At 46.3% G+C, this 24874-nt stretch overlaps 2 protein-coding genes across 4 annotated transcripts in view; one reads left to right on the top strand and one right to left on the bottom strand.

The window, feature by feature from the left end:
- Positions 1 to 1585: 1585 nt before the first annotated feature.
- Positions 1586 to 6320, bottom strand: YBEY (ybeY metalloendoribonuclease). Of its 3 annotated transcripts, none has more exons than XM_054576519.1 (5): positions 6218 to 6320; positions 5477 to 5731; positions 4379 to 4507; positions 3074 to 3142; positions 1586 to 1952 (listed from the first exon to the last, which is right to left on the bottom strand). In XM_054576519.1, the coding sequence occupies exons 2-5, from the start codon at positions 5684 to 5686 to the stop codon at positions 1866 to 1868; spliced, it is 495 nt and encodes a 164-aa protein (XP_054432494.1). In that variant the 5' UTR covers positions 5687 to 5731; positions 6218 to 6320; the 3' UTR covers positions 1586 to 1865. The 3 variants fall into 3 exon arrangements, with proteins under 3 accessions (XP_054432494.1, XP_054432475.1, XP_054432484.1); XM_054576500.1 differs by having other exon boundaries at positions 6214 to 6307; XM_054576509.1 differs by lacking the exon at positions 6218 to 6320 and adding an exon at positions 5863 to 5875 and having other exon boundaries at positions 5477 to 5736.
- Positions 6321 to 6372: 52 nt separating this feature from the next.
- Positions 6373 to 24874, top strand: part of MCM3AP (minichromosome maintenance complex component 3 associated protein) — a 42307-nt gene continuing 23805 nt past the window's right edge. The window contains exons 1-14 of the mRNA XM_054579324.1: positions 6373 to 6678; positions 7179 to 8499; positions 8741 to 8964; positions 10799 to 10877; positions 11130 to 11274; positions 12482 to 12672; positions 16005 to 16144; positions 17536 to 17733; positions 18099 to 18367; positions 19463 to 19625; positions 21747 to 21907; positions 22653 to 22894; positions 23165 to 23382; positions 24433 to 24533. Of these exons, the coding sequence (XP_054435299.1) occupies positions 7284 to 8499; positions 8741 to 8964; positions 10799 to 10877; positions 11130 to 11274; positions 12482 to 12672; positions 16005 to 16144; positions 17536 to 17733; positions 18099 to 18367; positions 19463 to 19625; positions 21747 to 21907; positions 22653 to 22894; positions 23165 to 23382; positions 24433 to 24533 (3347 nt within the window). The 5' untranslated portion in view covers positions 6373 to 6678; positions 7179 to 7283. The remainder of the gene's footprint in view (positions 6679 to 7178; positions 8500 to 8740; positions 8965 to 10798; positions 10878 to 11129; positions 11275 to 12481; positions 12673 to 16004; positions 16145 to 17535; positions 17734 to 18098; positions 18368 to 19462; positions 19626 to 21746; positions 21908 to 22652; positions 22895 to 23164; positions 23383 to 24432; positions 24534 to 24874) is intronic.

The following is a 24874-nucleotide window of genomic DNA, read 5'->3' as shown; positions in this document are numbered from 1 at the left end:
GGGCTGTCCCACGGCCAGGTTGTCCCTCAGCCTCCTCTCTTGTTAAATGGACCAATTAAAGGTCTGACTGTATTTCCTATTTCACATTAACTTTTTCTAACATGGTTTTGGTTTTATTTCTCAACATTATTAATAGAGTGAAAAAAATCTGACAAGTCCACTGTCATTGGGAAGCCTGATAAACTGGAAAAACTCAGTTCCTTGCACATTAGGGGGTAGATCACATGGGGTCATGTGAGAGTCACATGGAAAGCCTCATGGGGGCACCGAGTGATCATGGAGGGCGCAGGAGGACCCTGTTGGGCACGGGGCGGGGGGGGGGGTTCACGTGAGAGTCACGTGGAGGGCACATGGGAGTCACATGGTGGGCACATGGAGATTAAGTGGGGACAACACAGGGGCATGGTGGGGCTCATCAGGGGGCACATGGGAGTCAGGTGGGGGTCCTTGTAACACTGACCTTCTAACCCTGACCCTAACCCAGTATCCGGGGAGTGTGCTGCAAGCAGCTGGGATACAGACCTCCTTGGTAATGACTGAGAGTCCATTACAGAGCAGAAGTGATTGATCTTATTTTCTGAACGTGTTAGGGTTGATTCTGAGGAGGTCCGGCTATCTACGGAGAGGACCAAACTGCGACAGAAAGGGTCCGGGGCGGCTGGACAGCTGAGTGTTGAGGGAGAGGGCCCAACGGTGGTGGGAATGGCAGAGGTTCTACGGAAAAGTGAGGAGGGTCACCAACAGGGCTGAAGATCCGGGGAATGAGCTGAGGGCTTGGCGGGGGGGGGCGGCGGGGGGGGCGTCCCTGAGGGAGCAGAGGCCACACAAATGAGGCGGGAGCGCAGCAGGGAGGGACCAGGTCTGGCTCTGGGGGAGAGAGTACACTGGTCCCAGTCCTTGAGACCCGAGACCCGAAACTCCAGATGGTGGATTCCTGGAGCTGCTACCTCTACAGGAAGGACTGCACAGGACCCAAGGAAGGCCAAGGCCAGCAACCAAAGATGCAGCCAGGCCCAGGAAGTGTTGTGGGGTGGAAGTGTGAGCAGGACAAGGGGCAGGTTCTGAGATGACACTGCAGGGGGTGGGGTGGGGGCCAAGGTCAGGGAACTGGGTAGAACACATGCAGGAGGAGAAGCTCCTTCTTCTCCCCACCCCCACTTCGGTTGCCAATCTCAGACCTGTGTAGTCACCTGTGCTTCTGATCGACTGGCTATAGATCAGAGGCTCAAGTCCCTGTCCCTGGGAGCAGAGGGGAAGTGCAGACTGAGACAGGACACAAATCCAGTGGGAAATGTGTTCTCAAGTTTCTAAAACTGATTCACGGGGAAACCAAATTTCAGAATGACAGCATTCTGGTTTTAGGCCTGTGTTAGCGTCATGACCTCTTTGCAGCTCCCTGTGCTGCAGTCACACCTATACCGGACGGGTTCAGGTGACGGAGGCCCTGGCTGGCTCAGTGCCTGTCCCCTCCACCGCCTGCTCCCACCCATTTGCCCCCTGGCTGCTTGCTTCATCCTCCTGAGTAGCTGCAGAGGTGGGAGAGAAAGGCCTCATTACCAAAGGCAGAACCCCACGGAGGGTGAGGTTATGTGCTCTGAGAGTTTAGAACTGTTTTATTTACAATACTAAAAATAACATGTCTGCTGGGTTCGAAATAAAGACATGAATGGAAATTTCTCTGATGCTTTAAGAAATAGTTCCACTTATGGAATTTAGCTGCAGCTTGGGCACTGGCCAGCAACACCTTCAGTTTGGTGGAGCCTCTGATCCTTGGATCCCAAAGGGAAGGGTCGACTGCCATCCATACAGTGTCCCTGTGCTCTGGAGGGTCTCTCGGGTACTACCTGCGTCCTGGGCTGGGATCATCAGAAGAGGTCCCTGCTCAGGGGCTGGAGCCTGACCCCAGTGCGCCGGCCCAGCTCCTCAAGAACCTGCTTCTCCTTTTGGTACATCTGAAAGAAAGGAATGGAAACTGACTGTAGGCTTGGCCAGTTGGTGTGGCCTCTTTGGGCCCTGGGGAGTTGCTGGCTCCGCCCAGGGGTCCACTCCTCGGGAAATTTCTCGCCAAGGCCCAAGTCCATGGCTGTGGCACGGGGAGCCTTGGCCATGGGGCCTCCCACACAGGTTAAAGGGCAGGTCCTGATTCTGCTCATGGGCACCCAGCACCTGTGCACAGGGAGTGCCAACATGTTGCAAGTGAGGCTACAGGCCAGGGCTGAGGTGGTGATCCTGGGTAGGAGAGAGGAGAGCCTGTCTGGGGTCACAGGACAACAGGTGCAGGATACACAGGAGGGAGGGGGTGCCGATGGCCTCTTCTTGGGGAATGGAGGTCAGGGCTTGGAGGGCTGGGGTCCCCGGTGGACGGCACACTGGAGGTGACATCTTGGGCTTTCCCCAAGATGCTGACTTTGGACCACAGAGGTGGGGGTGCGGAGGGGAAAGAGGCAAAGGGGCGGCAGTGGGGTCCGCCTCTGACCAGGAGGGGAGGCGTAGCCGGGGTGCGGCTGGTGTCGACCCAGCCTAGAATGGCAGGGGCAGGGTGGAGGGGTGGGCAGAGGACAAGCGCATCACAGACTTCTTTTGTTAACAAAAACGTTTACTATGCCTTTCGGACAATCTCACTACTTGATTACAATACAGTTTGAGTACATTAAACGTAATATGGTATGTTTATCAACACGGACTTTTACTAACGGGTAAACACCGGCACCTTCCGAGGAAACCCATGGCTCCGTAACTTTATATGATCGGTGTATATCAGACACCTGTGCATTTTAAATCCTGTTCCCAACTGATAAATATTATCACAATTTCTCTTGTAAAGGTTTTTTAACTTGAAGCCGTTAAAATTTCATAGAATTTTTAGAATTCAGTCTCTCTGTTCAGACCTTCCACAGTGACTTAAAACAGCTAAGAGCATTTGGGGAGCCCAATATTTAAAACAAATATAAGGGTTTTTTTTATGAAGTAAGCATTTATAAAATTCCTTATTTTACTGCTTTTTCCAATTTTGGTTTTCATCATCTGCAAGGGGCAGGTTGGGCAGCCCTGGCTAGTGGAGAACGGCACCTACCTTCTGCCATGTGGCCTCCGTGCTGTGGGTGAAGCCCAGTAGATGACAGAGTCCATGGGTGGCGGTCACCTGTTAGAACAGTTAAAAAGTCACCTCAGTGGCTGATCATGACCAAGCCATGAGCCAGGGGAGGAGGAAGGCAGGGAGAGCTCAGCCCATACCCGGTGGGCGGTTAAGAGCCCTTCTCTGGGCCAAGGCAAGGCTTTGCGGGTTGGTGGCAGCAGCACAGAGGGTGTGGGTGGGCAGCGAGGACATGGGCGGGGTTTGGGGGATTGCGGGTAGGCCAGGACCTTGTCAGGGGTGTGAAGACCAGGATCTCCAGGGCGGGGTGCGAAGGGAGTTCTTTCTTGAAGAGACACTTGCTTTTTGGGGCAGGGGGAAGGGCTGGAGAGTGGTAAGATATGAAGGCCAAGAGGACAGGTGGGTAGCTGGAGGGTACCCGTAGCTGTAGAAGGTGCCTACGTGCAGCTGGGAGCCTGTAGGGCGGAAAGTGGCCGGGCCTGTCCCTGTGCCAGGGGATGAGGGTCCTGGGAGTGGTGGCCTGGTCCTCTACTTCCGTACAGAACCTTCAGGAGCAGATGTCCACAAACATCCCCTGAACCGTGAGACTCCCCCCCGCACCCCGCGCCCACCACAGGAATGCAGTGCTCCCGGTCACAGAGATGCCAGAGCTGGGCGAGTGCTGTGTACACTGGGTTTCCTGTCACTTAGGAAGAAAGGAAAACCTCCTCCTCCTCCTCTCTCCACACTGTTCACACTGGGTCTCACATGGAAGGGCTTGGACACCCCCCAGCCCCCGCCACACACACACACCATTCAAGGTGTGGCTATTTGGCTAAAGGAAGACCCCTCGATTGAATCCTTGGGGAAGTTAAAGTAGGACTCTCGCACTCAGTGCTTTCAGAACACTGCCCCTCTCAGATCTGGAAGGTCCTGGAGGCTAGAATCTTGTCCACTTCAGAAGCTTTCCTAAGAAGCTTATTCAAGAAAGTCTGTATTAGCTACACAGCTTGCTGAACCCAAGGCCAAAGCTAAAACAAGGTCTCGGATGAGAGCTTCCCTTATCTCGTATCTCAGTTATGGAGAAGCTTTTGTCCTCTCCCTGCCCCAGGGCATGCAAACCCCATCAGGCTCTCTCCCTCTCTGGGGGGCTCGCTCTCCATGGGTCTCCCTCGATAAGCCTTGTCCTTCACATCGGTGACAGTGTGGAGGCAGGCAGCGCATTGCCAGCCTCTCATGGCCCAGAGGAAGGACCTGGTATTGATTTCGCCAGACAGAACGGGTCATTTCAGCATCCCCACTTACAGTCAGGACGTCATAGTAATCTTCATCTTCTTTGCACTGCTGGGAGATATACTCTACTCCTAGGAAAATGTCCCCCAGATTATAGTCATCTGGAAAATCAGGCTGGGGAATTTCACCTGCTTTCACATTCTGCAAATGAGGAAACACATTGTGAGAACAGGACCTCAGGAACACGCACGCAACCACAGGCCTACAGATTTCATTCTGGAAGCCAATCTTCTCTCACTAGTCCTAAGGGAGGGGGAGGGGAACTGCAAAGCCACTACACTCAAGTGACTTAAGATGTTTCCACCTTATCAAATTAGTTACTTTCCATTTCTTTCATCCTTCCCAATGCACAATCACATAGATTACAATCTAGGAGTTAAATCACCACATTGATATTTTATTTTTCTGTTCTTTCCTCTTGGTGTTTTGTTCTAAACAAAGAGCCTTTCATATTTTCCTACTTTAAAGACCATAAAGGGTAGCCCATTCAGTTGAGCCAGTCACTTATGGTTGCATATTTATGTAGTACTGTTAATGTTTTTCTTCTATTAGGGAAAATAAGTGAACATTTCAATGCATTTTTATATATGACACATTTAACATTTTGTCATCTTCCTTCATTTGATTTATTTCCATGAGTGTGATACTAATGGATGAACCATGTTGCCAAGCTGCTTTCCAAAAGGGTCGCTCTGATTTATGCTGCTACTAACCACGTGTGAAGCCAGGAATGAATCACTTACATAAGTGAGAATAACAAGATAGCTATCACAAGTTTGTAGAAAATATTTACACAAGTGTCTTCTCTTATTCAGTGTTATTTAAAATTTTCATTATTTAAAATATTCATTATTGCTTCACGTTTAAAACTGCAGAAGCATTGTGCTAATTCACTGATTACATTAGGAGGGGAGCCCAATCCCCTTTTCTCCTCCAGTGACAGGCAATGGCCAGTAGGTAGGTTTTGTGTATATTCAAAAGTTCACAAAATAAAACTAAAAAATCATTTAGTTTTTAGTCTGTAGTAAAAATCAGTCTGTAGTATAATTAACACAGGAAATTCACACTGGATGATAAGCCAGACAAGGCAAGGAGGAAAATACTTTTTACCTCATGAAATGGAAAAGAAAGCACATCAGTTGGGATATTTTTCCCTCTGTAGATGCTGTTGATGTGCTGAATACTCTTGTTGTCAACACAGATGATCCCCAGGTCGAATTTCCGGATCCCTAAAATACTCCTGACTATCTCCATCCTCTGGCGAAGCGGCGCTCTCCGGAGGGGGATGGCTCGTTGCAGGTTTCTGAGCACAAGACTCATTTCAGGAAGACAACAGGGGCCCTTTAAAAACGTTTGGAAAGCAACCTGTGCTTGAAGTTCAAGAGAAGACAAGTCAGTCTTAGAAAGTGATCATAAATTCTGTAAAAACACACACGCAAACACAGTCGAATCATTTTATTCGGTGCAATTCATTTAAAAAATTTACAGGAACTTACATGTTAGCATAAGGAAAATATAAAAATGAAGGTATATAAAACGAAGCCATAGTGTCAGGCAAGCCAGAATGGATAACAGTAGCCATTGGAAATTAAGACTGGTGGAGAGAAAAGGCCGTTAGCAGTGAAAGCGGGTAAGAAGGGTAGGGGACAGGGACGGGTGGTTGAAGGAGGGGTGGGTAGGTTGTGGTGGGGGATGTGGACTGGGTGCGTCTGGTCGGGTCCGGGGCTTCCCCAGGAACCGCTCAATGATGGCTCCCGGCCCCGGAACGCAAGTCCCAGGCAGCACAAGCCAGGTGGGTACGAAGTCCCCCTTTGCCCTAGTTCGGAGAGAGGAAGCCGCCCACGTACGTACGAGGGCCAAAGCCAGCGGACCCCTGCCCGGACCCCGGGCATTGGAAGCCCCACCGCCGCCGCTCCGCCGAAGAGCGGAACCCAAGCGCGGAGGGCCGCGGGCGGGGCCGAGCCGCGCGGATTGGACCGGAAGTCGGTCCACCACTTTTTCTGCCCGCCGCATTTAGGGAAGTGCTGGCTCCGCCGGCCGTGATCCGTGTCTGCCTTTCCAGCCGAGGGCAGAGGTAACCTGAAGCGGCGGCGTCGCTGAGCCGGGCGGTGATCGTGGCGCGGGGTGCGGGCTGGGCGGAGGCTATCTTTTTCCCGCGTCGCTTTCTGATCCCCCCGTCCGCGCGTCGCTAACGGAGTAGGACGGCGGGACGCCGGGGGCGCGGCCTGTGCGGGGACCTACGGCGCCGAATGCCACTTGGGGTCGTGTTGCCAACGCTCCAGCCCCTCCTCAGTCTTGGGCGGCCTCGCTGCGTGAGTACTCACTACCTCTAAGCTCGTTCGTTCGTGCAGCCGCCCCGGTATAAAAACATTTTATTTCTGTGTCAGGAAAAAGTGTTTTAGTGCTATGGTTACTCGGAGAAAAATTAGGTGGGAGGAGACACCGCAACACTGATGTTTTAACTGTGTTACAGTGAAATCATCTGGATATGGAGATTGGAAGAAGTTAGGAGAAACTCTTAACTTAAAAAGTATAATGGTATTCATTTTTTAAAATTAACATTTGATCGATTTAGTAAAATGATTTGATTTTTAGTCACACTGTAAACCTCTGTAACAAAGTTATTTATTGGTACCACCCTCCCTCAACCCCATACTCCAAAAAAAGAACCCACTGGCTCTCAGAAAATAAGAATACTTGGACTTTACTTTGAGCCCCTTTTAGAAAGTTTCAGTGTGACATGTGATTAAAAATTCTTTTCTTAGCCTTCCAGCAGCACATAGCTCTGATGATCTGAATTTTTGTCTTTCAGCTTATGTGAAGATGAAGGGGAGCGCCTTAGTTCAACAGACTGTTTAAGGAAGAGGACTGCTTTTCACACGGATTGTTTATTACCTTCCAATAACTGGGTCAGAAGATGAACCCACCTAACCCTTTCAGTGGGCAGCAACCTAGTGCTTTTTCAACATCTTCCAGTAGTTCCATAGGAGTATTTCAGACTAAACAACCGTTTCGATTTGGTCAGCCTTCTCTTTTTGGACAAAACAGTACGTTATCTGGGAAAAGCCCAGGATTTTCACAGGTATCTAGCTTTCCAACGTCTTCTGGAGCAGGTAGTTCTTCAGCACCAACATTAGGATTCTCGCAAACCTCAAATGTTGGACTCTTTTCTGGACTTGAACACACTCCGGCCTTCGTAGCTACCTCTGGGCCTTCAAGTTCATGTGTGCCTGGAAACTCAGGATTTACTTTTAAATCACCCAACCTTGGGGCTTTCCCAAGTACTTCTACTTTTGGACCAGAAACTGGAGAAGTAGCAAGCTCTGGTTTTGTGAAAAAAGAATTTTCCTTTAAACCTCTGGAAAATTCAGTGTTCAGACCAATACTGGGAGCTGAATCCGAGCCAGAGAAAACACAAAGCCAAGTTACTTCTGGATTTTTCACATTTTCCCAACCAATTAGTAGTGGATCTGGGGGGCTGGCCCCATTTTCTTTTAATCAGGTGACAAGTTCAGCCGCTAAATCAAATTTTACCTTTTCGAAACCAGTTGATAGTAGTAATTCATCATCACCCTTTACGCCTGCTTTGTCAAGCCAAAGTGTGGAGGAAGAGAACAGAGGCACTAAATCACTATTTGGAAGTCTTAATAGTAGCTTCACTAGCTTCCCCACATCTTCTTCAGGATCTTTGGGGGAACCTTTCCCAATTAGCAAAACAGGTGTCAGACAAGGATGTGAAGAACCTGTTTCCCAGGTGGAGCCTCTACCCAGCCTCATGAAAGGACTGAAAAGGAAGGAGGATCAGGACCGCTCCCCGAGAAGACATGGCCACGATGTAGTGGAAGAGTTGGACCCTCTGTCCAGGGGTGATCATCCTCCCGATAAACGGCCTGTCCGCCTGAATCGACCCCGGGGAGGCACTCTGTTTGGTCGGACAATACAGGATGTCTTCAAAAGCAATAAAGAAGTTGGTCGTCTGGGCAACAAGGAATCTAGAAAGGAAATTGCTTGTGTTGAGTCTGGGGAAAGTGATCATGTGGCCGTCCCAGGAGGGAGTCAGTCTGTTCTGGCACCTTCTCGGCTTCCAGGAGTGAGTAAAGAGGAAGAAACTGAAAATAAAGATAAAAAGGAAGGTGAGCTCTAAAAATGTACAGCATACAGTAAATCCTGCTGGCAAGTTCTTGGTAAATTTCCCTGGGTATTAGCTTGATTTTTGTGGTAAGTCCTCTGTAAACATTAGGGATATTAATATACCATAGGGTCTTGAAGCAGGTCTCACATCTATGGAAGTTTCTTTTGTCTTACGTAGTTGGTGTCTCCTGTTTGAAAACATTACATCTACTACAGTTCTGTTCCCATTCTCCGATCCCTTAGATTTTCTGAGAGGAACTCCTGGGCGTCAGAGTAAAAGAAGTGAGAGCACAGACCGCCTTGGGGGCTTCTCTCCGGCTGAAGTCACAGCGATCCAGTGTAAGAACATTCCTGACTATCTCAACAACAGGACCTATCTGGAGAACTATTTTGGCAAAATTGCGAAAGTGCAACGCCTCTATACCAGGCGCAACAAAAAGCTTGCGGTGGTGTATTTCTTTGATCATGTGAGTACTCCCGACTGAATTTCTATGGGTGAAAAAAGTAGGTTTTAAAGTGATAAGTTGGAGTGAACTTTGTCACTTTGAAACCTGTTTTTTTAATCTTATCAGTTATTTGCTCACTAGAATGTAAGAAAGCTCTAGAATATTTTGTTCTTACTTTGGAGAAGCTAGAAGAGCCCATTTCATAACTTGAGGCATTAGTGAAAAGTTTGCAATGCCTACTGAGTGCAGTGGTGAGTCACGTGAAGTCAGATTCCTCTGAAATGTGTGGGTGTGGCTCTGTCACCACACAGCACTTTTCCAAACTTGAGTTCTATTTTGTTTGGTCATAGTACATGATTGCTGTAAACATTCAAACAATACAGAAAAAGTGAAATCCCCTTGCAATCCCATTTTCCAGAGATAACCGCTTATGTTTGGTTTATATTCTAACGTTAAATACAGGGGGTGGCAAAACTAGGTTTACAGTTATTTGTATGGAAAGTAATACAATAGTTAAAAATAACACAAGAATAAATTCTGTTTGCATATTCAAAATGTAAACCTACTTTTGCCCTACCCTGTATGCATATATCTATCTATGCAAAACATAGTTGTAGGCTGTTCGCATATAAAGACTCACATTATGTACCTTTCTATATTATTTCAAAAAATATTCTTGGGAAAAATAAAGTTCTATAGAAATTTATAAAGGAGAAAGCATGTTTTCATAAATTTTGTTAAGTGGTGGAAGTATTGCCTGTTGATTTACTATGGGAGGGGCTTTCCCTTAAATTATGGGTGACAAAATCACCCACAATTTTATTCTTTGAGATATCAGCTGAGTATTTTGATTAATGTTTCTGCAAATATGTAGTCACATTGCTTTTACACAAATGAGATCATACCATATACACTCTTGGTAACTTCATGTAGCAATCGTTAGTGTTTTCTGAAATCAATTAGTCTAGATTAGAATGGGATTAAATGCTACATGGCATTCTATCTTCATTTACTTACTTGAACAGTGTTCTACTTGTGGGCATTTTTGTGCATATATTTCTGATTAGTTCATGTCCTTTGTTTAAATTTGAGAGTGGAAGTTCTGTGCCAAAATATATGCACAGTTTTAGGGCTTTTGCTATTTATTTCTATTAGTTTTTTCCCAATTCTGTGGCAGCCATCACCACTATTTCCATTACTTCTGTATCATCCCAAACAGAAACTCAATAACCATTAAGCAATAACTCCCCTTATTTCCCTCCCCAGCCCCTGGTGACCTCTAAGCTACTTTTCATCTCTATGAATTTGCATATTCTAGATATTTCAAATAAGTAGAATCGTACAATTTGTCCTTGTGTATCTGGCTTTTATCAGTCAGTATAGTGTTTTCAAGGCTCATTTGCGTGGTTGTACTTCATTCCTTTATATGGTTGAATAATATTCCATTTATGGGTTTTGTGTATGTTTTGTGATAAATTGTATCCCATGTGTATCATTTTGCAGCTTGCTTTTGTGTTTGTGACTTGGCTGTATCTTTCCATTGTGTGTGTTATCAGATGGTGAGAATTTTATGAAATGCCAGTGAGGCCAAGGTTATGGGTTCTATCATAAGACGGTCATTAATTAAAAAATAAAAAAAAGAGCAAACATCAGACGTGAGACAGGTAAGGGAAGTGAGGACTGCACAGTGTCAAGACTAATGGACCACAGCTGGAGGCCAGCAATGTGGTCAGATGTATAGCAGGGGGGAGTGTGGCTCTGTCGCACAGGCTTTTGCTGGCTGCGTTTGAGTATGGAGTCTCCTTCCCTGTGCTCTCCTGATGCCTCATACTTTGTGTTGTGGACTGTTTTCCAGGCTTCTGCAGCCCTGGCCAGGAAAAAGGGGAAAAATTTGCATGATGACGTGGCTATCTTTTGGCACAAGAAGAAAATAAGTGAGTTTTCAGTTATCCTTTGCACAGTCTCTAGTGCTTTGTGTGCAGGACCCTTTAAGCTTTGTGTGGGAACCCTTCCGCAAGGCCAATGGGGGCTGGCTCCAAATGGATCCTTGTGTCTCAGTGTTTCCTTGGGCTCCTTTGTAACCTCCTGTAACAGTCAGGAGAATTTTACTTTCTCAAAAAAAAGTGAAAAATCCAGTCAAGGGACATGTGATGTCATAAACTCTGTTCTGACTCTTGCACCCTCAGGTCCCAACAAGAAGACTTTTTCCCACAAGGAGAAGAAACCAGGTGAGGGTGAGGCCGGCCCGAGCACAGAGGACGCACCCTTTCAGCACTCCCCTCTCAGCAAGCCCATGGGGAGGGCTGCAGCCAGTAGCCTCATGAATAAAAGGTAGGTGCGCCTGGTCGTTCTTGTGACTGTATTTGACATGGCCTGTGGGTTCTTTGACTTCTTATGTCAGGAAAAAGGAGGGACTTCACAGTGGTCATGCCAAAGCATGAAAGGGAAGTGGGATGATATGCTGGTACCTGAGGAGGGGCTAAGGCATGACCGGGAGGGGGAGGCAGAAAGGAGGACATGGCAGGAAGGATGGGAGGTGGGGAAGGACATAGAAGGATTGACAGTGAGAGCTACTCGCCAGGGCCCTGAAGAGGCCCGGGAGCTCCTCAGGCATGGGACTGGGTCCCACACATCATACAGTTGCTGTCATGGGATTCTACCCAACATATAAATGTATAAGCAGTCACTTTTTCCCTGAAAACTTCTAACTGGCCGTAATAACCATGTATTCCTAGTACCCACTCTAGCAATTTCCAATGTGGCTTTTTGTAGGTTCAGCTTATCACAGTGAGCCTGCCAGTGGGGGGCTGTCTGTGTGGGAATCTCTGCTCCCTCCTCCCCTCCTGCTCTCTCCTTCCCACTGTTCTTCGAGTTCCTACCTCTCCTTTCACAGCAGGCCTGCTTCCACGGGTCTTCTGTTTAATCCTTCACCTATTTTCGCTGATGGATTGTTTTCCTCATGTTCTGTTCTGCAGTTAACCATTTAGTTGCTGATTTGCTTTTGTTTTTTCCTTTCTCACTCAGTCCTTCTTATATCTTCTTTGACATTCAAGTTTACAAAATTGTGGGAGCCAGCTGGAAATGGGGAAGCTGAGAGAGAATGCCGTTTTTTCTAGTACATCCTTCTACTGAAATGAGGTTATATATGAAAATACGTAGGCATGATATTTCCTCATGGTGGCAAAGGTGGTTTTTTTTGATTTGTGTTTTTTGTTTTTTTGTTGGTTTTTTTTTTGGTAAACCTGAATTTCATTTCTTTGATCTAGAAATCTGTACGTACTCATTGTAGCTGTTTAAATGGACTCAGCTAATTTTAAAATAAGTAAAAAAAATTTCAACGTTTTAAATCATGGTGAGTAATATGAGTAACACCTTTGTGCTCATCACCAGCGTTATCACGGCTCGTCTCACTTCAGTGTTTGTAGTTTATCAGCTTCAGAGGAGGAGAAGATCTTGAAAGATACGGGAAGCATTTGGAGGTGGAAATGGTACAGATGCCAGATGAGTAAAAGGCCCTAATGCATTGCTTTCTTTGCAGCTCTCCGGTGAAGAAGCCAGGTCTTCTGAAGGCCCACCCATTTGAGGGAGACTCTTTTGAATCGGGCTCCGAGGGCGCTGAGAGTCCTGGGTTGTGTGTGTCCTCCCTCAGTGCGCTAATAGGCACTGTGGCCGAGACATCGGAGGAGAAGTACCGCCTGCTGGACCAGAGGGACAGAATCATGCGGCAAGGTATGGTGGCTGCATCTCTGTAGAGGTCCAGAAAACCTTATGAAGGCATGAAGTCTTCTGGGGAGCCACGAGGGCAGGGCCACCCCTGGGCATGGGCTCCCCTGTTGCTGAGCCTCAGGGCCTCTGATGAGCCACAGGTAGTCGTTGTTGTTTACCAGCCTCCAAAGGGAGTGAATGTAGATATGGATATAATGCAGTTACATTTTTCATTTTACGTTCCTTTTTTAATAAAGTGTATTTATTTTAAAAAAATTATGTTTTATTGATTATGTTATTATAATTGTCCTGATTTTTCCCCCTTAGTCCCCTTCTATTCAGCACCCCCACTCCCTCAGGCAGTCCTACCGCCGCCATTCATGTCCATGGGCTGTGTGTGTAAGTTCTTTGGCTACTCCATTTCCTGTGTTGTACTTTACACCCCCATGGTTCTTCTGTAACTACCTATTTGTGCTTCTTAATCCCCTCACTTCTTCACCCATTTCCCCATACCCCTCTCCCATCTGGCAACCATGAAAATGCTCTCTGTATCCATGATTCTGTCTCCGTTGTTCTTGTTTGCTTAGTTTGCTTTTTAGATTCAGTTGTTGATAGATCTGTGTTTTTTGCCATTTTATTGTTCATAGTTTTGATCATCGTTTTCTTAAATAAGTCTCTTTAACATTGCATATAGTAATGGTTTGGTGATGATGAACTCCTTTAGTTTTTTCTTGTCTGGGAAGCTCTTTATCTGCTCTTTGATTCTAAGTGATATCTTTACTGGATAGAGCAGTCTTGGCTGTAGGTCCCTGCTTTTCATGACTTTGAATATTTTTTGCCAATCCCTTCTAGTCCGCAAAGTTTCTTTTGAGAAATAAGCTGATAGTCTTATGGGAACTCCCCAGTAGGTAACTAACTTCTTTTGCTGTTTTTAAGGTTGTCTCTTTATCTTTAATCTTGGGCATTTTAATTATGATGTGTCTTGGAGTGCGCCTCTTTGCATCCATCTTGTTTGGGACTCTCTGTGCTCCCTGGACTTGCATGTCTATTTCCTTCACCGAATTAGGGAAGGTTTTCTTTTTTCATTATTTTTTCAAATAGATTTCCAATTTCTTGCTCTTTTCTCTTCTCCTTCTGGCACCCCTATCCTGTGGATTTTGGACCTCCTGAAGTTGTTTCAGAGGTTGCTTACAGTATCTTTGTTTTGATTTTTGTTTTTTGAAATTTTTTTTCTTTTTGTCCTGATTGGTTGTTTTTTGCTTCCTTACATTCCAAATCATTGATCTGATTCTCGGTTTCATCCACTCTACTCTTATTTCCGTGTAAATTGTTCTTTATTTCAATTAGTATATCCTTCGTTTCTGACTGGATCTTTTTTATGCTGTTGAGGTCCTGAGTTCCTTGAGCATCCTTATAAACAGTGTTTTGAACTCTACATCTGATAGGTTGCTTCTCTCCATTTCATTTAGCTCTTTTTCTGGAGTTGTGTTCTGTTCTTTCATTTATGCCATGTTTCTTTGTCTCCTCGTTTTGGCAGCCCCTCTGTATTTGTTTCTATGTATTAGGTAGAGCCGCTTTGACTCTGTCTTGGTAGTGTGGCCTAATGTAGTAGATGTCCTGTAGAGTCTAGTGGCACAGCCTACCCTATCACCCAAGCTAGGTATTCGAGGTGTGTCCTTCACGTAGGCTGAGTATACCTTCCCCTTGTATTTGAGCCTTGGTTGCTATTGGCAGATCAATGGGAGGGATTTACCCAGTCCGGTTAACTGGAAGGATTGGTTGTAACCACTTACAACTAACCTCTACCCTTCATGGAGGATCAGCTGTGCTGGGGCAGGGTGGCAGTGCTCCGCAGTGGTCTGCAGCTGTCCACTGGGTGTACTGGCACTGGGGTTTCCCAGGCAGTGCAGGCTAAGGTCAGCCCATGCCTATATTTTGCCTGGGGCACACTGCCAGAGCTATAAAACAATCTGAGGTGGCTGCTACTTGTCCTAAGCTTGGAGATTCCCAGGTGAAGACGACCTGAGAATCTTGGCTGGCTGCTGCTAGTGCCCACTGAAGCCAGCTGTTGCTTGTTTGATAAGATTTAGGAAGTTATGAAGCCTGAGTCAGGACAAGCCAATCATATGGGAAAGCAGCATGGGTAGGCCCAGAAGTTGGGTGGGACGGAGTCTCTGGAGATTCATATATAAGGGTATTTGTGACAGCAGAGATTGGACACTGTCTATCCACACAGTGAAATTGTAAACAGTTTAATAGAAGACGGGCTTCTTTATGGAAATTCATCAAGATTTATTGTGAAGTAAGGAAAGCATGGTGCAGGAAGTCTGTAGTGTGCTACCATTTGTATACAAAGAAGGGAGAAAAGTGTGTGTGTATGTCCATACATTAGCATACTTGCTTTATGTGTGCATACAGTGGTCACTGGAGATGTGAAAGGACCTGCTCACACCTATCGTCAGGAGAGAGGGAGCAAAATGAGGATGTGTTCTATTTTGGATGTTGTTATATCTTTGGATTATTGAATCATGTGAATTGCCTGCTCCAAAAGTTAGCATTCTGTTAACATTAAAACTATGGGCAGTGAAAAAATAAAAGGAAAAGGCACATGTGCTCTTTGCTAAGTTTTTTTTTTTTAATTTTAGCTGTAAGGATTTTCCTCATTTCAAAATCAGTAGGATAATTCTAGTGCCTCTTTAACACTGTAGTAAAAGCTACCATCATAAATTTTGTCACTGACATGGTGATTTTTGTATTCCAAATAAATTATTACTTGGTACTGGAATTTTCCAAAAAAAAGATGGATATATTTTGAGTTGTGACGTTGTTCTTTCCATTTCATTTAAAAGATACTTTTGTAACTCTCTTAATTCTGAGGATAATAATAGTGACCTATTAATGTCAAGACCAGATAACTTCCATTATGTGAGTCCTATTATATTAAAAATATGAAATACTGCAAGTTTTAGAATAATGATATACACGCATTTTGAATATTTACATTTACGAGATTGATTCTTTTAACAAACACGCTGCGGCGTGAGTGTTTATTATTGAGGCCATTGTGGGAGCCCCAAACCCCCAGTGCGCCCCTCCCTGTGGTGTATGGCAAAGAGACTCACCTGGAGAGGCAAGGCGGCCTTGGAGGTCTTCACAGGCCTTGATGCCCTGCCCCCTGGCATGACAGGCCATTCTCTTCTTTCCCTAGGGCCCAGTCTTTTACAGATACCTCTTTTCTTTTGTGATATGTGTGAGGTTTGTTTTTATTTTTATTTTTTTTATCACATGAAAACGCATTCCTCTGAATTCTTAGTAACTGTGTGTTATGTTCTTACTATTTATTTGATGTTATTTAGCTCGGGTGAAAAGAACTGACCTGGACAAAGCAAGGACTTTTGTTGGGACGTGCCCTGACATGTGTCCTGAGAAAGAGCGGTACATGCGGGAGACGCGGAGCCAGCTGAGTGTATTTGAAGTGATCCCAGGGACTGACCAGGTGGGGCCCCATGTTCCCCGGAGTCCCCTGCAGGCCACTGTCTGTGATTAATTGTTGGGCTGGAGGTGGGATGTGCAGGGAGGGGAGATTTATTCTTTCAGAATTTCTGTACATTGTTATACTTGATATGGGACTTTTACTTCTTTAGAGTATGGTAGGATGTAACTATTAACAATCACGTTAAATTGTTTGTATTGTAAGTTATGTACTAAGCAATCTTTTGTAAAGAGCCAGGGCCACACAGGACCCTAAGGTATAGATGTAGATGCATATTTATTTCATTGATTAAAAACTATTTTGCATTTTTTTATTTTCACAATTTTATTTCAATCCTGTGTTTATGTCTTGCACATTTGAGATTGTATTCTAGATATCATGAACATTTTCTTGTATGATGAATTCTTTATAAGCATTTTAAAATAACAGCATACTATTTATGTGGTTCTGTCAAAACTCACTGTTTTGCAGTCGTTAGATATGCTAATTTTCCAATTGTATTAACAATTCAGTTGGACATGCAGTGTGTAATGCATCTGAGGTGTTTAGATTATTTTTTTCAGGTAGATTCTAGGAAGTAAGTTAACTGCATCAGAGGATATGACTTTTCTTCAGGTTCCTGAACGTGTGCTAGTGCATGTTCCCAAATTGTTTTCCCAGAAATCACCATTTTAGGTCCTTTTATTTTTTGTTAGTTTTGCTTTTGGTCTTCTCCTCCTCTCCTGGCTGGTGGCTTTTTGTAGCTGCCTTTACCCAATGCGGGGCCCCCAGGAAGGCGGCAGCTGTCATGGCAGAAGCCCGGGGCTCCTGCCCCAGGGGACGATGAGGACAGCTTGCAGTGGATTCCCAGGGCACAGGCCTGTGGACATCTGTGCCTCTGCCCTGCACCACATGCCGGCAGCCTCTTTTTGCAGGTGGAATGTACAGCTCCAAGCCTCTGGTGGGAACTGGCTCTGGCCCCACCAGGCCCCTGCTGCTGTGCCCCCCAGCCCTCCCTGTCATCTCTATTTCATTCCTGGTCCATGCAGGCTTAGTCTGGTGTTTGAGCATGGCTAAGACCTTTGAAAGCGCTTTAAAGTCCTTTACCTGTCACACGACTGTGCTTGGAGCCACGCAGGTGTGTCTTCACTTAACGTTCCTCTGCTTCCCGATGTGATGGCCACTTACCCTCAAAATATGTTTCTAAATTTATTTTGTCTTTGAATTTTGATTGTCAGCTTCAATCAGAAATTTTACATATAGTAATTGTATTCTATAGTATTGATCTTTTATGAGTGTGTGTGTGTGTGTGTGTGTGTGTGTATGTGATTTTCCCTCTTATCTTAAGGCACAGCTGCTGGGAGGCTGGCCTAGCATCTGCCACCCAACTGCTTGTCCCCACTCTGTGTCTTCAGGTAGACCACGCAGCAGCGGTCAAGGAGTACAGCCGCTCCTCCGCTGATCAGGAAGAGCCCCTGCCACATGAGCTGCGGCCCTCAGCAGTCCTCAGCAGAACCATGGACTACCTGGTGACCCAGATTATGGACCAGAAGGATGGCAACCTACGGGACTGGTATGACTTCCTGTGGAACCGCACACGGGGCATACGGAAGGTATCAGCCTCTTCTGATTAGGAAACTAGAAAACATATCTGAATTCCAAAGTGAAAGAGTTTTTGTCATTGTACTCTTATATTTTATCAATAACAAAAAGTATACTATTTGAAATCATTACCAAGTCCTATAAAAATGTTCTTTATGGGCTTTGTTTCAAATTGAAATATGAGAAATTCAGGAAATAAGCATGATTTTTCTAGTAGCTGATTCTTTGCATGGGAATATGTGCATGGGATCTGTGTATATGAGGCACACATGTGTAAAAGCTGTGTGTGAGAGCATACCAGGCCGCATGCACGTGTGTGAGGTGCATGTGCGTATCATGTGTGCATGTGTAATGTTCTCCTCTTGCTCGTGGCCAGGACATTACGCAGCAGCATCTGTGTGATCCCGTGACAGTGTCCCTGATTGAGAAGTGTGCCCGACTTCATATCCACTGTGCTCATTTCATGTGTGAGGAGCCTATGTCCTCCTTTGATGCCAAGATCAACAATGAGAACATGACCAAGTGCCTTCAGAGTCTGAAGGAAATGTACCAGGACCTGAGGAACAAGGGCGTGTTCTGTGCCAGTGAAGCTGAGTTCCAGGGCTACAATGTGCTGCTCAACCTCAACAAGGGAGACATCCTAAGGTGAATTTTAAAATTCTGAAGCTAGCCTAAGCTATCTGGAAAGCAAGGTGTAAACAGGAAAACAGCTGTCTGGATTAGCAGGAGCTGATAATGCTGAGTGCCTCTGATCCTTAATGGTAGGATGCCACCTGGGTTGGGCTGTGCAGTCTGTTGAGCTGAGCCGCTGGGTGCAGGATGGGGATGTACGCTGACACCAGCACATCTAGATTGGCCCCAGATTCTTCCTGAGAATAATTTTTTGTCAATAAGAGAAAATGAGGAAGGAATCAGCCAAATGAGCGGAACAGGCAAGTGAGCCAGGACAGTGATGCCTGGGGACCCTGTCAGAGCTGTTAGCAATTCGCTGTGTCCAGGCGGTTCCTTGTACACATGTGCACATACTTCAACAAGAATCTAAGTGATAGGAGAGGAAAAATTTGTGTGAAGTGAACGCTACAGGTGTGATATTAAGAAAGAGTGAATTTTAAACCCCAGTCTTGTACATACATAGACATATGAGAAGCATGATGGAGTCCCCTGGGCTCTCACTGGTAAACTGGACTTGGTGACAACCGGTGTCTCCTTTAGTTCCAAGGTTCCCTCCTTTTTAGCTTAGTCTTTTTTCCAAGAACCTTGTCACAGAATATCTCTGTGCGTAGTTGATACTAAGTCTTAAAATGAAGTCTTGGAGGTAAACTGGTCATGGAAAGTGTAGCCCTTTCCTATGTGATTTGCATATGTCCTTTCTCTTGAGTAATTTAGTCAGATCAGATTATTTCTAAACAAAACAAAGTTTAATTTTATTTCTTAAACATTGTCATCAAACACAGCTGGCAGTCAGTTGAGATCAAAGTAACTCTTAGATAATCAATTCTTAAGATTGTCTGAATTTATTTACTCTATTTATCATCTTAAAGAAAACCTTTTTACCAACCTGGCCCAAGAGTGGCAGCTTTGGAGCTAGGAAACAATGAATGTAATGGCACATACCATCGTTAAGGCCTTCTTTCTCAGTATGGTTCAAACCTGGTTTTTTATCAGATCTGTTTTTATGGGTATTTTGTCTAATTAATTAAAAATAAAATTCTAATCTGTTTTATCTCCTTCAATTAACAGAGAAGTACAACAGTTCCATCCAGCTGTTAGAAACTCCCCTGAGGTGAAATTTGCTGTTCAGGCTTTTGCTGCATTAAACAGTAATAATTTTGTGAGATTTTTCAAACTGGTCCAGTCAGCTTCTTACCTGAACGCTTGTCTCTTACATTGTTACTTTAATCAGGTGAGTAATGTCACTTTACTTGCAGAATTAGAAGAAAATAGTTGTTACTTGTGATAGTTAAGTGCTTCTCGATTTCACAGACATTTCAGGCAGGCCCTGGGCTAACTCATGCTTCCCTGTGGCAACCCTCCAGGGGGCTCACCCCTCTTACAGGGGTTTCCCTCATTGACCACTGAAGGCAATGAAGAATATTGTTCGTACAGTTCAGTGAAGGGAAATCTCGTTAGAACCATATAGGTAGAATTTAGCACTTCTTAAAAAAGATTTTATTTATTTTTAGAAAGAGGGGAGGGAGGGAGAGAGTGAAAGAAACATCAATAGGATTGACTGGTTGCTTCTTGCATGCCCCCAGCTCGGGACCTGGCCCACAACTCAGGCATGTGCCCTGACTAGCAACTGAACCAGTGACCTTTCTTTTGGTTCGCAGGCTGACACTCAGTCCCCTTAGCCACACCAACCAGCCAGGGCCAGAATTTAGCACTTTTATCTCCTCTGGAAACAAATCAAAAATCAAAAACTACATACACAAAGTCTCTGATTTAGAAAATCTCACTGTTATTAATTTAAATTTTTAGAGTGAGTATGATGACGCTAAATCCATTTCAGCAAATATCTCAAGTGCCTTCTCTCTGTCGGTGCTTTGCTGTGTTCTGGGGTTACAAAGGCAGGCACCTGGGGCTTTGCCTGGGGTGCAAGCCCCTGGTCTCAGCATCTCCTCAGGTTTTCAGTCCCAGCCTGAGGGCACTTGGGAATGACTGCAGAGCTGCCTGCGCACACCTCAGGGTACACATTGTGCTGTTCCCTGGCTGCAAGTGTGGAGGATGCCCCAGCGGGAGTCCTTGCTCAGAGCCCTTGGGGTCCACTTGGTGTGGAAGAGCTGCCTGGGGGACCTCAGGGACCTGCCGCCTGGCTCTTGTGACTCCAGGTCATTTTTCTTCTTTGGTCACAACACCACATTCTCCTGTAAACAGTGACTAAACCCACAGTCACATCCCAGGCAAAGAATCTTTGGCAGTGTGCCATGTCAGATCTGACACAGCTGCCAACAGAACTGCAGTTTTGGAACAAATGAAAAGATCTCTAACAACGTGCCACTTGGGGAACTCCGTGCAGTTGACAAATAAAACTAATAGTTAATATTTTTTAAGTGATTATTCAGTGTCATTAGAATGTTGATAATTTGTGCCCATTTTAATAACTGTAAGCCCGCACCATCCCTGGGATTGCCTCCCCTGTTTCTTCCTCACTCAGATCCTGCAGTAGTGGCACTTCCTGCCTCAGGCTTCCTGCACTTGCTGTTCTCACTGCTCTCTCTTCTCACAGAGCCATGCAGGGCCACCTCTTCCAGGCCTTGGTTTGTCTGCCACCTTCTTGGCTGTGTCCATCCATTAGTTCTCCCTGTCTCCCCCTCTGCCTTTCTTTCTATTGCACTGTTGCTGTTAAATGTACTGTGTATTTTATACGTTCATTTTATATAGTGTTGGTGTCTCCTTAACACATCAGCTACATGGGGACAGGGTTTTTGTTTTTTTCAGTGTTGTAGTCTCAGCGTGAACAATACCAGGCATGAAGTAAACGGTTGACAAATAATGGTTGAGTTAGTTAAAGAGTACTGGGAGAGTCCACCCAGAGTCCTAACAGCCAACATAAGTTTCGTTAGCATTTTCTTGTTTTTCCTTTGTTGTCTTTTAAAGCATTTGTTATAAGAAACAATTTTTTCTCTGATTCTTTTACTTAATTTTATGTCATGCATTTTTCAATGGCATTCCATTGTCTTTGTAATAATTTTTAGCAGCTACATTGCTTTTTGTTGAGTGGGTGATGCACAGTTTACTTTCTGTGTCCTTCTGGGTGGCAGGGTTGTTTTTTTGGTTTCTGTTATAAATAAGGTCTTCAGGCTAACCTTTTCTGTGTGCAGAGTTGTTTCCTTTGCATGCATTCCTGGGTGTTTTCCACTGAGCAAATGGCCTTAGATCACCAAGCCTGGGATCTATAGTGCCAGGTTGCTTTCCAGAGGGACTGAGCTACATCAGGAGCCCTGTCCCCTGTGCCAGCCAGTCATTCTGTGGTCCTGTGGCAACTGACCCTTTTGAGACTGCAGCGATTGGCTTCTCCTTTCAGATCCGCAAGGATGCTCTCCGGGCGCTCAACGTTGCGTACACTGTGAGCACACAGCGATCCACCACCTTTCCCCTGGACAGTGTGGTGCGCATGCTGCTCTTCAAAGACTGTGAAGAGGCCACAGACTTCCTCAACTACCACGGTCTCACTGTTTCTGATGGGTGAGAGCTGAGGGTGAAACGGGAAGGCCTCTCCCTTTCCTTTTAGTCTTAATTCTGATAAAGGGCTGGGAAGTGCCACCGAGATGATAGGCCCTGGAGAAGGCAAGTTTCACATGCTGCTCCCCAGGTCACATGCTGCTTGTTGGCAGATTGGATTTAGACACCGTTCTTTGTGACTCCAAAATTGTTACTTTTCATAAGTTACTGAAGAACTTACAGGTTAAGGCCTTGTCATTCTGTCCCTTGAGGATGGCCTATGTGGGCCTGTGATAGGCTACTGTTCAACTTTCATGGCCCAGACAGGCGCTGGTGGGCCAGGCCAGGGGCTTCTCTGCTTGGAGTCTGAGTGTTTTGAGAACCTGATGAGGCTTGTGGACTGTCACCCAAAAAGTGGTATCATGATAGAAAACATGATAGGCAGGCCCTGAACTGGGTTTCCTAACCCCTCCCTCCTCTAACGTCACTGCCTGCATGCGGCCTATAGTCCTGTCCTCATGGAGACCTCGCTGCTTTGGAGGGAGCCAGGAGCGTGTAGGTGTGTGCTGCTCCATATGTGACTGTTAACAGGCCAGGTGGCTCCAATGTAGGCTGCCAGCAGTGGGTGCTGCCTCGTTCCTGCTTTCCATGTGGCTGTGTGGCAATTCAGTGACAGGGATGGGGCTTCTAGCGTTGTTGCCAGGCACTGAAAAGTGAAGGCTGGCCTCTCCTGTGATGCATCTTTGTGGATTCTTTTTGGTCTAAGCAGCTGTGTTGAACTGAACCGGTCCTCGTTCTTGGAACCAGAGGGGTTATTGAAGGCCAGGAAGTCAGTGTTCATTACCAGGAAGCTGACGGTGTCAGTTGGGGAAATCGTGAATGGAGGGCCGTTGCCCCCTGTCCCTCGTCATATCCCTGTGTGCAGCTTCAACTCCCAGAACAAGTATGTCGGGGAGAGCCTGGCCACGGAGCTGCCTGTGGGCACTCAGAGACCTGGCTTGGACACAGCAGGTAAGTGAAGTTGCAGCTTCAGGAGGGAACTAGCAGCTTGTCCCTCTAGGAAGCCTCTTGGGAGCCAGAAGCATCTCTCTTGTTTTGGGGTATGGATAAGGATGTCAGCTCAGTGCTCAGGTATTTCACCTTGAGATTTGCCTCAAAGGCTCCCTGGAGTCATGGTGTTTGGTTCTCACAGTGAAGCTCAAGGAGGGTGGCTAGTCCTTAAAGACTCTGTGGGTGTCCTGAGGTTGTCCTCAGTGCTCACGTTTGCATGCTCTCTTCCAGGTGGGGGGAGAGGAGAGGAGTGTGGTACTGAGGCAGACGTGTCCCCCCCTGCCCTCCTCCAGCAGCCTCTTCCCCTCCCGGCACCCCTGCCGGCCTCTCTGCCTCACCACCCAGCGCCAACACCAAGTGTGGCACCCAGTCTCTTCCTATCCCCCGTGCAGCCCTCTGTGCAGCCGGAGCTTCTTCCTGCGAAGCCTGAGCCTGTGTATTCTGATGCGGTAAGGGCTCTTCTGGATCAGGCTCCAAGGAGCTGCTTGTGCACAAATGTCCAGCCTGACCATTATCTGTAGACCAAACCCACTGAAGTGGTCGCATGTGTGACCTTAGAATGTTCTGAACTAGCCATGGCAGGTCTTACTTTGGGACCTGGCCCACAAGGCTTGAGTCTGTCTCCAGCGAGAAGCCTGAGCCTCCGAGAGCAGGGACGATACATGGGTCTCTAGCTTGTTGCTCATGTCTCTTTGAAAGGCCACAGGTGAAACATTTTAGAATGAGATGAAGGGTTTTTATGGACCTAACAATATTGATAAAATAAGCGCTGCCCTACGTCGAGTGCTTCCTGTCCCAAGAGCTCTGCAGACATGCAGTGTCCTTGGTCATTCTATCCCAGTGCCATACTGTACCCACATTTCTGCTCTGGTGCTCAGCATGTGCCTTTGAAAGCCAGTGAACATGTTGACTAGGGACATGGGGACCATAGTTATCACCACATGCCCACTGACAGGCATGTCCTTGGGGTGATTGTGTCCACCAACAGGTGTGTCCCTGGGGTCAAACTGGGCTTGTCCGCCACTCAGGTTTTGGGACTCGGCCTCGCTGGGCATTACCCCAGCCAGGGGATCAAGGAGGGCTGATGGGGAACATGAAGAATGACCACAGACCCTGAGCATGTTTGATGTGCAGGGTGACCCTGGGGGCCATCCTCAAGCAGGCAGAAGGCTGGCCCCATCCTCTCTGGAAGGCTCCTCCCTGTTCATTAGCAGGAAGCCTTTCCAGAAACAGCATAGTTAACCCCATGTTTGGGTCATTAAAACACCTTCAAACAGTGTCCAGTGACAAGGTCTTACTGAGATTTCTGCCCTGGACGGGATGTTCCATACATGAGAACTCGATGGTTTTGTGAAGGTCTTCAGTTCCCTTAGGTTATAAGCCCCGTCTGGATTGAGGCAGTGTCATGGCATGCCTGACCGCCGCCGCCTCCTTCCCGTCTGACCTCTCTTTAGGGCCTGACCGCCCCCCCCTCACCCCGACATCCAACTTCTCTTTAGGACCTGGCCCAGGTGGTGGACGAACTCATCCAAGAGGTTCTTCAGAGGGACTGTGAGGAGGTTGGTGCTGCTGGGGCAGCCTTCGCAACCACAGCTCTGGGGTAAGTGGGGTGCCCCTCCTGCTCAGAAGCTGCCTGCACTCACTGGGACCACACCGTCCCTCCAGGTGTTTCCTCTCATAGAGCTGCTCTCAGTCTTCAGCAAGAGGTTGCAGCTCCCCATCTGTACAGGCTTGAATGTTGGGCTTGTTTTCTAGGTGGGTGTACTTCTTCCTGTTTCTGACCTCCTGTTTGTCATTGGCATGTAGTTCCCATTCATGTTTGCTTTTTGAGCAACATTAGGTTTGTTAAAGTTGTAAATTAAAAACCTATTTTTTTAAAAAACAAAACACAAGATTCTAATAAAGTAAAAATTAGTTCATTCTCTGTTAAAAATTAAAAAA

The sequence above is a fragment of the Pteronotus mesoamericanus genome, unplaced genomic scaffold, assembly GCF_021234165.1.
Source record: "Pteronotus mesoamericanus isolate MK-2021 breed Mesoamerican mustached bat unplaced genomic scaffold, CSHL_Meso_final contig_116, whole genome shotgun sequence".
Classification (NCBI taxonomy): domain Eukaryota; kingdom Metazoa; phylum Chordata; class Mammalia; order Chiroptera; family Mormoopidae; genus Pteronotus; species Pteronotus mesoamericanus.
This window is presented reverse-complemented; position numbering and strand designations above follow the sequence as displayed.